General features: G+C 29.5%; 1 protein-coding gene across 6 annotated transcripts in view; it reads right to left on the bottom strand.

Moving 5' to 3' along the window:
• The window catches only part of LOC106060988 (mediator of RNA polymerase II transcription subunit 23-like), a 24,343-nt gene continuing 8,531 nt past the window's right edge, over positions 1 to 15,812 (bottom strand). For 4 of the 6 annotated variants that reach the window (XM_013219034.2, XM_013219057.2, XM_013219049.2 and 1 more), the window contains 35 exons: positions 14,969 to 15,064; positions 14,618 to 14,731; positions 14,362 to 14,495; positions 13,879 to 13,990; positions 13,687 to 13,785; positions 13,203 to 13,310; positions 12,415 to 12,484; positions 12,204 to 12,316; positions 11,920 to 12,015; positions 11,640 to 11,828; positions 11,355 to 11,441; positions 10,982 to 11,175; positions 10,485 to 10,552; positions 10,096 to 10,264; positions 9,866 to 10,008; positions 9,348 to 9,522; positions 8,427 to 8,599; positions 8,096 to 8,199; positions 7,302 to 7,398; positions 7,102 to 7,171; positions 6,951 to 7,004; positions 6,751 to 6,859; positions 6,424 to 6,495; positions 5,822 to 5,932; positions 5,381 to 5,440; positions 5,149 to 5,256; positions 4,954 to 5,053; positions 4,773 to 4,871; positions 4,408 to 4,545; positions 4,059 to 4,224; positions 3,489 to 3,564; positions 2,370 to 2,581; positions 1,725 to 1,845; positions 1,353 to 1,438; positions 1 to 857 (listed from right to left, as the gene is read on the bottom strand). In XM_013219034.2, coding sequence (XP_013074488.2) covers positions 674 to 857; positions 1,353 to 1,438; positions 1,725 to 1,845; positions 2,370 to 2,581; positions 3,489 to 3,564; positions 4,059 to 4,224; positions 4,408 to 4,545; positions 4,773 to 4,871; positions 4,954 to 5,053; positions 5,149 to 5,256; positions 5,381 to 5,440; positions 5,822 to 5,932; positions 6,424 to 6,495; positions 6,751 to 6,859; positions 6,951 to 7,004; positions 7,102 to 7,171; positions 7,302 to 7,398; positions 8,096 to 8,199; positions 8,427 to 8,599; positions 9,348 to 9,522; positions 9,866 to 10,008; positions 10,096 to 10,264; positions 10,485 to 10,552; positions 10,982 to 11,175; positions 11,355 to 11,441; positions 11,640 to 11,828; positions 11,920 to 12,015; positions 12,204 to 12,316; positions 12,415 to 12,484; positions 13,203 to 13,310; positions 13,687 to 13,785; positions 13,879 to 13,990; positions 14,362 to 14,495; positions 14,618 to 14,731; positions 14,969 to 15,064 — 4,107 coding nt within the window. In that variant the 3' untranslated portion in view covers positions 1 to 673. The remainder of the gene's footprint in view (positions 858 to 1,352; positions 1,439 to 1,724; positions 1,846 to 2,369; positions 2,582 to 3,488; positions 3,565 to 4,058; positions 4,225 to 4,407; positions 4,546 to 4,772; positions 4,872 to 4,953; positions 5,054 to 5,148; positions 5,257 to 5,380; positions 5,441 to 5,821; positions 5,933 to 6,423; positions 6,496 to 6,750; positions 6,860 to 6,950; positions 7,005 to 7,101; positions 7,172 to 7,301; positions 7,399 to 8,095; positions 8,200 to 8,426; positions 8,600 to 9,347; positions 9,523 to 9,865; positions 10,009 to 10,095; positions 10,265 to 10,484; positions 10,553 to 10,981; positions 11,176 to 11,354; positions 11,442 to 11,639; positions 11,829 to 11,919; positions 12,016 to 12,203; positions 12,317 to 12,414; positions 12,485 to 13,202; positions 13,311 to 13,686; positions 13,786 to 13,878; positions 13,991 to 14,361; positions 14,496 to 14,617; positions 14,732 to 14,968; positions 15,065 to 15,812) is intronic. The other 2 variants (XM_056031165.1, XM_013219075.2) reach the window with 1 other exon arrangement.

Consider the following 15,812-nt stretch of genomic DNA (forward strand, 5'->3'; position numbering starts at 1 on the left):
TAACCATGATGCACATAATGTACTTTATTAAAAAAAAATAGGCACAAAGAAATTAGCAGTAAAATAAGATTTTCTTAAGTGCTTTTAATTTATGAGACTTCAATGTTACAGAAAACAAACATTGACTGCTCTTCATAATAATGGCAATGTCTTTGATTCCGAAGATAAAGGATGACTGCTATTCAGAAATGGTCACTAATAGCTTAAGTCATACAAAATATATCAATATACACAGATTTCATAAACTTTCTAAAAGCAAGTATAACAATTGCCTGTTTATTAATGATTAAAAAGTAAAACAAATCCACAAGACATAAGATGAACGATTGAAACAATTAATAATAATAGTAAAGAATACATAAAATGTACATACATAACAATTTATTAACTGATAAAACAACTAAGTAATAAAATACAAAACATGATCAGTTAAAAAGACTAGTACATTTAAAATAGTATTGTATTAGTTTTTTTGTATTTCTAAAAATTATACAACTAAACTATGTACAATTTAAATTTCATTCGAAACTTCGTTTCGACTTTTTATAAAACAATAGCAAAAACATTTGTCTCAATGTGTCAAAACAAGTGCATCATCTTTCCAATCATAATAACTATATACATTGATTTAACTATTTAACATTATAGCTCCAGGACAGTAAAAACAAAATGTCTACTGTGATGGCCCACTAATTGAAGGTGTTGATGTGGTTGGGGGAACTACAGCAGTGGTCTCATCTATGTTGAGATGTGAAATGAACCTCAGCCTGACCTTAAGAGCTGGTCTCAATTTACAGATGACTTTCTCAACTTCACTTCGGACTCCATCTCCAACAAACATATATTTGATATGATAGCTGATGGCCGGTTAAAGAAAACAGTTCTGTGGTCAGAAAAAAGTTTGAGACCTAGTCCAAAATTATTTCATATTTCTGGCACAAAAGAGAAAAAAAATATATACCAGTATTAGTTAATATTTGATTTCTCTACTTTTTTTGTGTGTTTTAAGAGTACATTAACAGACTAAGTATCTTAAAAAGTTCAGAAGAGAAAAGTTGAGGCAGCTGAAACATAGCATGCTTTACTTTGAATACTTTTATAAACTAGTTTGCATTATTTTAATTGTTGAAATTCCAGGTTAATGCTATATTTCTGAAAAAGTTAAAAAACTAAATTTCAATTCAAAGCTTGAGTATCAAAGTATTACAGGTTTTATGAAGAAAAAAAAAAGATAATGTGTACCCCATTAATTTAAAATCAGTAAAGCAAAAATTTTCATTTTTTTTAATATAAAAGATCTGTCTCGATGAGTAAAGAGTTCAAAAAGATTTAGATCTACTTTGAAAGGATACAGGTAGTCACAGATTGCATCCATGTGATATAAATGTTCACTTTTACTGTCTACATTCAACAGAATGTCATAAAGTTCAACAGTCAACTGAAAAATATAATATGGTCAAATAAATTTCAATTTTAAAAAAAGGTAAATATATATATATATTAAATTGTGCTGATTTGTCTGTAGATTAAAAAGAAAAACGATGCAAGGGGCAGTAAACAAATCAATTAAGAAAATATTCTCAAAATTTCTAATGCTGCTACTTTATCATTCCTGTCTATGCCCTTTTTGTAAAGGCCCTAGGGAAGTTATGCTTATATTTACAACACCTTTCCCTAATTTTAGGTGGATTTCAGATCCTTCTCTATTATCTAAACAAACTGACCTCTAGAAGACATCTTGTTCTTTCCATGTGGAACCGTTGTAGAAATGGACCAATCAGATGGCATAGAAAGATAAACTGGTTTTCATGTTTGATAACAGGTTTAAGTTTTTCTTTGACAAACCTTACAAAGAAATAATTTTATAAAATGTATGAATTGATGACAAATCTAGACGGAAACAAACAAAAAAAAAGAACAAGAACAAAAATGTATTAGGTTGTATACAAATATGTCAGAAAGTTTTCCAACATATGCCAAAGTTAATAATTTTCAAAAAACGTGCTAAAGTTAATGCTGTGAATTAGACTGCTGACTCCAAATCTGCTGAATTACATTTTCATAGTTCAATTGACACAATACTATATTTAATTAAAATAAACACAAAGCATAATTTTTGTTTTTATATTTGTCAACCTTTTTTGCTTTCTTCTATCGACAGTGATTAAATCAATACTAAAACCACCAAAATAAGTTTGACAATATCTTTCAAGATAAAGCAGATGTAAAAGTCAACAATTTATCTACTTATTCATATTACAGTTATAAAATCTATCATTGTTTATAATGAACCTAAAAACTTTCATATTCATCTGATACTCAAGTAGTCAACATTATAATCAAGAAAAAGTTTGCAGTATATTACTTACTGTGGCAAATGAGATAGCTGACCAATGCCAGCATGATGCCAAACACCATGGCAGAGTTCTAGAATGGTAGAACACTGGTGCTCTGCATTCTGGAGGTGGGACAAGCTGACATTCAAAATCTTGAAGGGACTGTGATGAGCAGCTGGACTCTCTAGCATTGGTGAAGTAATGGCTTTCAGAATTCTGTCATTTAGAACACTCCAATAGGATTCCTAGAGAGCATGTCAGAGAGCACAAACACAAAATGAAATGGCTCATGCATAGGGAAAATAAAAAAAAATGTTTGATCTAAATCAAGTAAATGGTAGATACATTTTTCAAAAATCTTGATATAATAAAATAAAGATAATATATAATATTTTCTCCAAGAGTTGCATTTCAATAATTCCAACGAGAATAATATCTTTGAATCACGATATTGAACAAAATCTATCTATCATAACAACTTGAGATCTACATGAATAAGCAATTACTGAACACAACAAAACCTAATTGAAATATGCTTTCATCAAAACCAACTGTCACATATCAATTTAAATATTATGTCAAGTATCAATTTAAAATAAACCAAAATCTAGGTTAAGGTCAATTTCCCATGACATAATATGGCACCTGCCATTCATTTTTTTGACACTTGATAGAAAATTATTTGATAGGTTGTAGGAAGTGATTTCATTGGTTAAGCCAAGTGTCATACTAAAGGTCAAATAAACAAGCAGGAGCGAGAATAAAGAAAAAAGTCAGTCTGGAATGTAAATCTTGTAGATAAAACGTATATAAGTTTTGAATTAGAATTTGTAGTCTTGTATTTTGTATTAAATCTAGTAGTAAATTTGAATATTTTATTTTGATAAAGTTTACTATTGTAAATACTGTACATTGCAGTGATTCCTAGTTTTTGAATTAAAGTTCTGTATTTGATTTAAAAGGATCTTCACTTATTCAATCTCTAAGACAGTATTTAGATCTAGAGATATACATCTATAGAATCCCCAGCATGTCACAGTAACTTCTTGTAACATCTAACATCTCAAGAATGAGTCTACAGTTTTAGCACTTCTCAACACCAGCACTACATTAGCACCTACATCAACAAGAAGACTCGTGACACCAACTTACAGGTAAAGCTGTTAATATAAGACCTACAGCATTGTACCATGACATCATATCTTTTTGTGGAGGTAGCAAAGATGATCTAGAAAAACAAAAGATTACATTTAAATTTCTGAAGAAAAAAAAACAATTTTCTAAAATATTAAAAAAAAAAAAAAGATTATTCAATTAAAATATCTGAGCATTAACATTAATATAGTTTGCTAACCTTTGCAAAATAAAATTTCAACATACAAATTGATTGTACTAAGTTGTACACAACGGGGAAAAGTTTTATTCTACATAGCTTTGGTTGAGGTAGAATTTGAATTCAATGTAAAAGTATAACTTGAAAAATTAGGGAATGTGAGAACTGTGTACATAAGAAGACTTCATGCTAAAAAAGGCAATAAAATATGTTTTTTATTTGTTGAAAAGCAGAGGATGACAGCAAGCTAAGTTTGAAATCATGTCTGGACATGTTGACAGCCTAAAGTACAACTCTGTAGATGTATCTTTTTTTTTGTTAATACAGCACCCCAGTTTCTTCAATGAAACATCAGATGGTGTTGTGACTGTGTTGTAATGACAACTTACGGTTTGAGGGAGACATCAATCAGAGCCTCCCCTACTGTCTGTGCTGAGACAGGCAATGCCATAAGTTCTACACAGATTGAATGAAGAGCATGAGCAGCAGCATTGGGGAACTCATTGAATCTCCAGTCAGCAGACGGGTAAGGTGGTGGAAGTTCTCCTAAGATTGCTTTAGACTGTTAAGATCAATAATTTATACTCTTTACATCATTCTTAAGGCTAGCATTATAACAGTGGTAGCAGAAACAAGAAGTAAAGTGTGATACAAACAAATAATTTTTGTTAGTGTTTTTGAAGGACTATAAAAAAAAATTAAGATCTAGTATTAGCTCTAGGTACTAAAAAAAGATACTGCTTCTCAATCTGTTGATAAGTTTGATGTAATACTCATGGTCAGGTGTCCAGCCAGATTCATCTTGTGATTTTTTCAGGTACGAAAGGTAGTCATCTGACAAGCACCAATTTTCTGGGCGAATGTCATTAAATGCCCCTAAGTACAATAAAATTTTTTTTTAATTTAATAAACATTGTAATACAAATTTAGCAAATCAACTATCTTTCTTTGAAATCATATAACATTAATCTATAATGATTAAGAATCATTTTATAGATCTATATTAGGATATAACAATTCTTGTTAACAAACCTAATATGCTATCACAAAATGTTTATACTTAACTTATTATGCCATAAGCCACATATAATGTATTGACATACCTATTATGGCATTCACTAGTTTGCGCTTCAGTACATGTTTATCTGCCAGTCTTTTTTCATAGTAGAACAATGTATTGTACAAGTATGTGATTGGGTGATCTGGTGAGTAAAATGAAACTATCAGTTAGACATAAACACTAAAGGTATTACAGTGAGAACGAAGGTAAGATTAGATACTTACCATGGAATTTATACAGTCCACCAATTTGATCCAGTATGATTTCAACTGCCTTCTGCATTACTACCATCTCCAAAAATCGATGAATCAAAATGTCTAAAACCTAGTTGCGTGGACAATTGAAATCTCAGAAAATATCTCAGAAAAAGTCAATAAAATAAATATATATATTTTTTTAAATTCTAAAATAATACTTACTGGAATAAATCTGAGACAAACATTTCCAAAATAAACTGGCAGATACTGATGTTGTAAAGTGTTGTTTAAATCTTGGGTTCCTTCATAATAAAACTTCTCTGGGTATTTCTAGTAACAAGATATTTAAATATTTTAAATGCCTTTGTTCATTGAATTATATTAAATATAGTACAAACAATTAATGTATCAATATAAGTTCTCTCTCTCTCTCTCTCTCTCGAGAAAGTCTAACCTTATGAAAGTTCATATGAATGTCATGCCAGTTGGACTGAGACCAGTGCTCTGATGTATTCTGTAACAAATTAGGCACAAGTATTTTTTTTAGTATTATTAGCTTAAAAAAATAATACTATAAGACAGAGGTACACTAACATAAGGTTCCATGATTTCTTGACAAGAGCACCAGGAAATAGCTACAGCAACATTGATGTATTTGTCAGTGACATAAAGATGACATGCTAAACCAAAGTATGACAGAGTTTAATACTACCATTGATATCTAAATAAATTGAATTTTACAATTTACTAGCTTTTTATTTTTCATTAAATGCGTAAAATATCTATAGATACACAAATATCTGATTTATTGTGAAGACATCTTTCAGTTTAAATTTTTAAAAAGATGACAAAATGACATAAAAAATAAAAAGAATACATTGATTTCACACCCTACCTCTTTGATGAAATCATGTATTCGTGCTTTGAAGTCAGGTTTAGCTGTTAACAAAAACTGAATCACAACAAACTGGACCTGTGCTTCTTTCCCCTCAAGACTTCTTAAAGCCTGAATACAAACATACACAATAGTTAGCTGACTACATAACATACACAATAGTTAGCTGACTACATAACATACACAATAGTTAGCTGACTACATAACATACACAATAGTTAGCTGACTACATAACATACATAAATAGCTGACTACATAATATATATAATGGTTAGCTGACTACATAACATACATAATAATTAGTTGACTACATAACATACACAATAGTTCGCTGACTTCATTACATAATGGTTAATGCATGTTCTTTTACATACAAATATGTAGCTCACAAATACTTTAAAATACACACTAGTTTGCTCAAATGTTGTTTTAAAATATATATTCAATAAAAACGAAATGAGCACATTAGTTGCTAAAAAAAAATTATTTAAAAAAAAAACACACTTATAAAACACTTTTTAACTAAACTTAGCTTAAACTTATAGATGAAATCAAGCACAAGTTTCAAGCAAATTTAATACTTTTTAATGTAGATGACTTACCAAACAAAGGACAATTCTATCTATTGGAATAATATTGTATTTCCAAATCATGTCTGTCAGGGCTTCTATACACTGAAAAAGGCAAAAAAATATCCAGCTTAAAATTTACATATATATGTATAAAAACATACAGTGAGTAAAATAGTTTGTAGAAAACATTCAATAATCATAAGTTTCTGTTTAGTAAACCTATACAAACAATTTCTCTAAGGATGGTAACACATTTCTGGGACTATAAGGACTAATTCCATTTAGATCAAGATATTTGATATATATTTCTAACATTCAAATGAAACTAAAAATTCCATTAGAAATTTGAAAACCGACCTTTGATGAGTTCTGTAAAGCTGGACTAGATGCAATCTCATAAACTAAATAGTCGGCTAATGTCCTAAGATGTGTGGTCAGAGCTCTAGGCCCAAGTTTGTCCAAAACCCTGTAAGATGGAATAATTTTAAAATTGCACTAAAAAATTTGTTAAATTTTAGTGGACTTTTTTTCTTACATTGAAACTGTGGTGTACTTACTTGTAAGCTGTGGCTGGAACTCTATTTTCATCTTGAATAGTTTTCCATATTATGCTGTTTAATATTAAAGAATATTTGATTAAGTTGTTAACAAAAGTGAGTCTTTTTAAAGTGCAAAATAAAGAGAAAAACTTAGTATTTTTAAACTTACCATAAAAATAAAGGTGGGTTACTTTGCATGGAGAAATGAGAAATGATGCTACTTTCATTGCCACCCATGGCTAAGGAAAAAAAAAGGAATAAAAAATCAATTAGGACGACCAATAAATTACAAGTTTCTCTGCTTGTAGAAGTATTAAATCATACAACTTTCATTGCTACTGATTAAGTCACATTGACAATTATACATACATTTCCATTTTCTATACTCATTTTCAACTGATGTCCTCAACTGATTTTTATTATCTTTATTGTTAATGTTATTCTTCTGAAAATATTCAGCAAGGCTCTGCAAAAAAAGCAACAACATATCTTTGTTTTCTACACAAAAATCTTTTTTTTTCATAACGCATTGTTATTGTTTCTGTGGATCAATAGTATTCACACATTACATTACATACATAGTTACAACTCAATTGCATTAAAGATGCTGATAATTTAGATACCATATAACTATTGATTAATATGAATTATCATTTCAACATTTGTTTTATGAATAAATTATACAATACATAACAAAGGAATGTTTTTGGAAGTCCATAAGTAACTGCTATTTATATTTTAAATTCATGAAAAATATGGTTATCTATGTGGTGCTATCTATAAGTATACAAGAGAATACATTTTTCAAATATTGTTGAAAAATTGGCAAGAGTGTATTGAAACAAAGTGTTTAGTTTCAGATTATCATTAGTAGCTTTTGCACCTATTTTAAGCAAAAAATTTTTTTGGCACATTAAAATATCATAAATTAGTTTTTAAGTTGTATTCTTTGCTTTAAAATCATATGTGGATACAAAGAGCACACATATTTTTAAAAACAAAAGAGTTGGAATTATGAAAACCCTTAGTAGCCAACCTAATTCATACATGATGCAGAAAATGGTGAAATTGGATTTTCTATAAAGATTTTAGTTTTGTGATTTAAAATGACAGCTAAAATACGTTTTTTCCTACTAGGGCAACTAAAACTGCTTCAATCTTACCTGAGGGAAACATGCTAGGGTATTTGATGACCAGCTGATTGGTGTTTTCTGCATGACCACATTAAGGATATCTTCACACCACACACTGGACATGTTATCAACAGCTTTAAACACAAAGACATTTCTTATCTACAGCTTGAAACACATAGACATTTCTTCTATTATTATATAATTAATCTTTCACTTTATCATTGATTACGTTGGATTATAAACATTAAACGGATTATAAACATTAAACGCCAATTATTTTGTCCAACCTGATTGTTTTTTAAACATTAAAATAGGTAAGTGAATTTAAAACATCTGTCTTAAAGAGCAAGTTTACACATACCAGTAACATGCATTGCTCTGGCTATGGTCAGAACTAGAGCTCTGTTTAACTCTTCTGAGTCACTGACTAGAAATGATGCACCACCTTTGGCTTCACTGGAGATTCTAGAGAGCTGTGGTTGAACTTCTGAACTTCCTAATCCAATGATCAACTTCAATATGGTACTTTCAACACTGGACAAAAATATCATGTATTACAACTGCGCTTGAACTGCACATTTTGATAGCATATATAAAGTCAGTGATTTCAACTATAAATTTGTATTTCTCTATATCTCAATGTGTTCTAGTTAACACTTTATAAAATGATCCTAATGATAGAAATGGAATTATGGTTAGTGTGCTGGGACAAGTCCCAAAAATTATACTGAGTCTGGGAACACATAATGGAGCCCCCCAGTTAGAGATTGCCCATGTCTGAACAAGCCATTATACACATTGTCCTTTTGGTTCATGTTTTGCAAGGCTGAGGCCAAACTGACTCACTGTGTCCCCACAGTGGGAAAAAGAGGAAACAGTGTCTTCTCTTTTCATCTGTCCCACACTTGCTGAATTTTATTTCAACAGGTCCTACCCTGTATGGTGAGATGTGCATTCCACAGAAGTGTAGGGTCAGAGCAAGAGAGAATTTGGGCCTCTTAAACTCTCACTCACATGGAGTTTGATGATGACGATGAACACTTTATAAATATAAGCATATAAGCCTTTTTTTTTTTCAATCACCAAAACTTAATCTTGAAATGAAAATGAAGACATATACTAACCCCCCCCTTTCTTGGCTGCTATAAATAAATAAAGGAAAACAACTAAAACTATTTGAGAAATCATTTTAATCTTTAAATATTACAATATGGCATGTCTGTAACTATTAATTAGACATGTACATACTTTATGTTAGTAATTTTATTTAAATGCCACTTACCACTGGTAAAGCTGATTTTGATTGATTGGTTGATTACTGCTCATCTGATGTAAATGAGCCAATAGCTGAATACGGTAGTTGATTTGGGTATGATGGAGTCTGTAGGAAAACATTTCCAACAGAGTATGTAGAATTCCTAATGCTTGGTTCTCAACCACAGTAGGTAGCAACTGATCTGCAGATGAATAAAGATTGTAATGAATCAAGTTGAATCAAAAACTCATAAATAAAGCTTTATTTCTATAAAACATGTCTACATTTAAGTGAAAAGAAACATTGAGCAGAAACACTCAGTAAACTGAGTCAAAAAGGACAATTAATCAAGAACAGTACATATGTACAAAGTTGATAGCAAATACTGACACAAATACAAACATAAAAAGATATTATACTTGTGCTAAGCAAATTTTTAGTGGTTCACAAAAAGCCATATCTATAATAATAGCCCAAGAAGTAAGTCATAAATAATCTTGAATTTTTTTTTTCATAAAGTTTTAATCCCACAATAGTAAACTCACTTATAAATCCTTTAATGCCAAGACTTTCAATTTCCATATAGACCAACAAACGACTGTATGTCTCTACCAATGATGGGGCCAATGCTAAGGCTGATTTATTTTTTGCTAACTTGATCACTCTTGTAACAATGCTGTGAATCAAACTGTCAAGAATTCCTGTTTTAAAAAACTGAAACTTATTTATCTTATTCTGAACTATTTAATAATTTAAGCCTAAAATATGAGCTTACCTCATTTTGGCATGTACAGTTAGAGAATCCAAAAAGTTCATCTGCAGGGGTGTGGTGGGTGCTGATGCAGCTACACCTCCAGGTAAAATGGTTGTATTTTTATTGTTGCCATAGATTGTTTCAACTAGAAATCCCATAGGTCTGCTGAAGTTGTCAGTATCTGTGCTGTCTAATAATGAAAAAGATTATTTTTATTTAGATAGAATACAAACCTGTAAAAATGTTAATGTAAACAATGACTAGCCAGAGCAATAAAAAAAAAATTAAGAAAATTTCAGTGAACAACCCTTTGAAAAATATGATAATGAGTTTAAAAATTTGCTTTACAACAATATTTTTGCAATGAATCAAAATGAAGAAATGTTTAAAAGATTTCTGAAAATACTTACAGGCATTGCACATTAAAGCTATTCTATAGCCCTGAAGTGTTAATGATTTGAGATTCTGTTTGAGAAATCTATAAGCAGAAAAAAAATGCACTAAATGTTGATGTCAATCTGATTGCAAAAGTCCAAAAATGTCTTTAAATCTATAGTTAACTATCTTTCATTTATGCTTATACTTGATATTAGGTTTCTGTTTTTTCTGGTCCAAGCTGAATCAATATATAATATATAAAATAATCTAAGTTCTGCAGTGAACCAAAAAAAAAAGAGTTAAATTCAGCTCCGGCACCAGCTACAAAACTCTACTTTTTCAGAATACAGCTGGATAATTTGTTGTTTTTTCTAAGTCACATGACTGAGCACTGAACAGTCAGGCCTAACTAAAAGTTCCTGGATGTAGACAGGTATCCATTGTATCAAAAAGAATTTGGACATGTCTACTTGACTGGGCACCCATTTGCTAAGTGAAAAAGTAATAAGTTTGATTTGAATCCACTCACTCCAGATGATCCCTTAGTGAAACAGGAATTGGCCTCAACTTAATGTTGCCTGCCTTTTTGTTTAAATGTATCCAGATACACGTGGCAGCCATCACATGAGTAGACTGGGGCAGGTTGATGTCAGGCACAGGAATAGCTTCTTTATCATCATACAGTAGGTCATAGAGTTTCATCACTGGCAGGAAGTCATCAATCTGTGGATACACAAATATATTGCTTATTCAAATTTCATAATAAATTAAGGTTTTGTAGAAATGACAGTTATTTGTTTTCTAAAAAAAAATATATTTAAAAAAAAATTAAGTTGGGTATTACTGAAGTTATTGTAAGTGAAGAACATAACATTTTTGTTTATAAAATTAAAGAGACTTGCCGGATTCTTTTGAATGCTTCCTGATATAAACTGCAGCAAAACCCACATTAGGTGATGCCTGCCTTTTTTCAAATTCTTTCCTTTTAACTGGAAATGAGAATGATATGTAGTTAAATTTATATAAACAAAAATTCCTTTAAAGAAATTAACAAGCTTATTTAATACGAAACCTTTATTGCTTTACTAATTTCACGAGAACAACTGATCTTGTAAAAAATTAACTAATGTATTTAGTAAAAAAAAAAAAAAAAAAAAAAAAAAAAACTTAAAATATAATGAAGTTACCTTCTCATAAAGTGATAAAACAATGTGGGAGAAGCTGGCAAACTGGAAGAGTACAAAGTAAATCAACTGAGATGACAGATGCTGCCACTGCAGTTGGGAATGTCCTGAGGTCTCCTGTTCAAACCTTTCAAGTGCCAACACGAGCAGATCCACCAATTGCTGCTCCAGAACCTCACAGAGCTGCTTGGCCTGAAATGCAGTGCAAAAATAGTTTGTTAGTATCTGGATAGTATTTGGTAGAAATAAAGTGCTATAATTGTGTTATAAACGTTTTTAGTACCTGAATGTTTAACTCTAGCATGTTACACACCAGCTCTCTGGAGTATGGTTGCTCCAAAACATATCTGAGTAGGTTATTTTGAGGTTCTTGCAATTCCTACAACAAACAAAACAGGATTTAGACAATTTATTACTGTTAGATAAAATGTTAAACACTAATGCTAAGTATAAATAAGGAGACATAAACATGATTTATAAATTAATGTATTCATTTTTTTAATAAACAGAGAAAATAAAAAAAAACGTAGAAAGGAAAGTTTAAAAAAGCCAACAGGCTATACATACTCGATTATAAGGTAGAGGTCCATTAAGAGCAAACCTCAAAGTATTTCTATTCAATCTCCAAACATTGCTAGATGACATTGAATGTCCAACTATGGGGAGCAGCTGATGTCGTCCTAATCCCAGGTTTAAAAAACATGTATGAAAAATAAGACTGTGAAATGACTATCAAAAGATATTGAAAACCTAAAAGGTTAAAGAATTTTATTCTCACCTGATATAGAAACCATTTGAGCACAATGTCTGAAGCCATCAACAAAATCAAAAAGAACTTTTCCTAAAGGCTGGCAATAGAATCAAATGCAAAATTAAAATTGAAAACAATAAATTAGTTTACATGTTATATTACTCAGTTGTTTGGAGTAATGTTATAAATAGGAATAATATCATTAATCCTAACCTTTATTGTAAAAGTGTTTAAGAATGTCATTGAGTTTACAATTATCAAATCTAGCTTATATTTTAAATTCCTTAAAAAACCCTTTGTTTTGAGAGTCAAGCTATAAAAACAAGCTAAAAGAATATTTATCTAGCTTGGTTTTATTTTGGTCCTAATTAGTTGTACAGGTGAAATTTAAATTTGTAAATTTAATAAAAAATTTGTATTGCATTTTTCTTTTCATTTCTATTTGTAAATCTTATTTACATTACAATAAAGTTATCAAACTAAATGTGAAAAAGATTTATTGTTATTTAAGAATAATTTAAATCTATTTACAATGTGATGCCACCATTATGACATAACTTAACAACTGTATTAGAATGAGATGATGGCTAGCCATTTAGTGCTAATGTATTATAACAAGTTTCATGTATTTCTATTATTTTTAATATCTTATTTTAATATTTGTTAGTCATTTTATCCACTTTTTTTTTCAACCTTGTTAATTACAGAGCTATGCTTTACTTACAAATAAAATTTAAATGTTAGGTAACATTGCCTGATACCAGAATATGTTTAGTTACATTATTATTGTTTTTGTTTTGTGTGTGCATATTTACCCAATGTGGCCAAAGTTGATTTTTATCTGCTTCAAATTTTGAGATTTCATAAATGGCTAGGTAAGCAGGCATCAGGCATGAATTTCTGTTAATGATATATTTCACTAACTAAAAAAGAAAAATACATAAGAACAATTGTTACACTAGAAATAAAAAGAATTAGATTTATAAAGAGGACATACAGCCAAGGCCTAGCATTTCTATTTCATAATCAAAACTTTTCAGACATTATAGACATTACTTTTGCTTACCAATAATACAAATTATATTAAAAATAGTCTGGTTCCAATGAATGTTTATAGGAAATATGTAACTTTATATATTTCATTTACAAATGTACATCAATTCAAAATAAAGTAAAAAATATTTAAAATCTTATACACCCCCCCCCCAAAGCTTTCAAATATTAAATTAAATTTTAGTACAAGTAAATAAAACAATAGCGAAACAATGATTTTATTACGTAAAAGATTTAAGTACTTACTGTAATAACAACTTTGATGAGAGGCAAACATGCAATATTGTGAGCGCTGTTTAGTAGCTGGCACTTTTCTAATACAATTTTTAACAAATCTCTGACACCCTGAAAAAAAAAATGTATTCCATCTAAAAAAAAATGATCTAAGCATTTATATTTTACTATTGAATAAATGAACTTGAAGTCTGATTAGAGAACCTTGTAGTCTACACCTCCAATTATCTTCCTTGCAAGTTTAAAGGTTGCTACCCAGTGAAGCTCTTCATTAACTGTTAGTTTGTCACAGGTCAACAAAGCATCACACACTGACCTAAATGATGAAAAGAGAATACATTTCATTATAACCGATACAGCAGACTAAATTACAATGTTTTTTTTTTAACTGTAGAACTTTTAAATTACAAAGCTTACATCAACTCACTCTGTCTGGTACAAATCTTGTATACGTTACTGTTTCCAATTCCCATCCTCAGATCAAGCTGAAACTTTGCACAATTATTCATTGTCAATGACAACACATGAATAAATTATAAAAATTAACCCAATTATTTAATTTTGTTTTATATAGAAAAGGGAGATAAATCTTGTAGTTTCTAGCAGTTCTTTTCCTTATATAAGCTTTGTTTAAAAAAAAACTATTTTTTTTTTATGTTTGGCTTAAAGTATGTGAAAATTGTTTACTTGGCTTCTACAATGTTATTTTCAACAAGAGCATCAAGTGATGCACAAATAGCATCTGCTCGTTTTTCATTCCACTGTTTGTGAAGATGCTGAACCAAGAGCCGTAAAGCTAAATCACGAGTTTCTTTTGGCTCCTGCAAAAAAAAAAAATATTTTTAAAAATTCAATTTAGATGCCAATACACATTCATTTATAACAGTGATATGAATTTTACAAAATATTCATTTTTAATTATAAACATAGCAATAATATTTACATTCTCTAATGTTGACCAAAATTCCTTCACGCCATCAATGCATCTGTCTTGCAATGTCTGACCTGGTCTTTTAACTGATATATTACTAAAAGCATTTCCTATTAATGTATTGTCCTGTAAGTAGATTAAAACAAAAAATTTGTTTAGTGAAAACAAAGGTATTATAATCTGAAGGTAAAAAAAAAAAAAAAAAAAGGACTACTTCTTTAAAATATATTCTTCATTTACAGCATGAATAGCATTAGATGCATTCAAATCATTTACAAATAATTTAGCTAATTCAAAAAAGAAGTCTGATTCTTAAAAAAAAAAAAAAAAAAAAAAAAAAAAAAAAGAAAATTGTGAACCTACAAAAACTGAATCAATTAGAGTTTCCACACGTTGTTCTATTGACTGCACAACACTTTGTTCGGTAGGAAGAGACATCTCTCCATCAACAACTATACACTTGCAAAAAAAATTAATGAAGTAAAAATATTATTATATGCCTGCATGTAATAATTTTAAATGAGTAATACTTTAAAGTTTTTATAGCATTTTGAAAAGAAAACAAAGACTATTTATAAATAAAACAATTTAAAATCAAGAATAATGTTTTTATATAAAAAAAGAATTTAATAACTTTTTAAAAATTCCTAAAATTGAAAATTGTAAAAAAATTGCCTTATATAAATAGTTATATCTGAACACAAAAGGACTTTTTAACAAATCATTCTGAATGAAAGGTTAAAAAGGAAATAATTTAGTCATATTACAGAATTTAGAATATTTTAAAGTTAATCCTACTCAATAAAAAAATCAACAAGAATAGAGGTATTATTTTTAAAATTTATGTATAATATTGTTGTAACCCTGCCTTGCACCAGTACTTGAGGTGCGCACTAGCGCAATGTTGAACGTAAACAGGAAGACACTAGAAGAGAGAGAATAACAGTGTTTTTTTTTAACACGATTGATGTGTTATTTCTTTGTGTTTTTATCTTCCTTTATCTATGTCTTTTGAAATGATCCATAATATCTACATCTAAATTTATAGATCTATAAATTTAGATCTATATAGATCTAATATGTTGTTAGCTTTGTTGTTTTCAACAAATGTTTGTATTTTTTAATAATTGTTCTATTAAACGTGTTTTAAATGTTAAATCTAGGCCTATTAGAATTTTGCCTTTTGCTAATAAGATTGTACACCCTA

The sequence above is a fragment of the Biomphalaria glabrata genome, chromosome 5 (assembly GCF_947242115.1).
Source record: "Biomphalaria glabrata chromosome 5, xgBioGlab47.1, whole genome shotgun sequence".
Lineage (NCBI taxonomy): Eukaryota > Metazoa > Mollusca > Gastropoda > Planorbidae > Biomphalaria > Biomphalaria glabrata.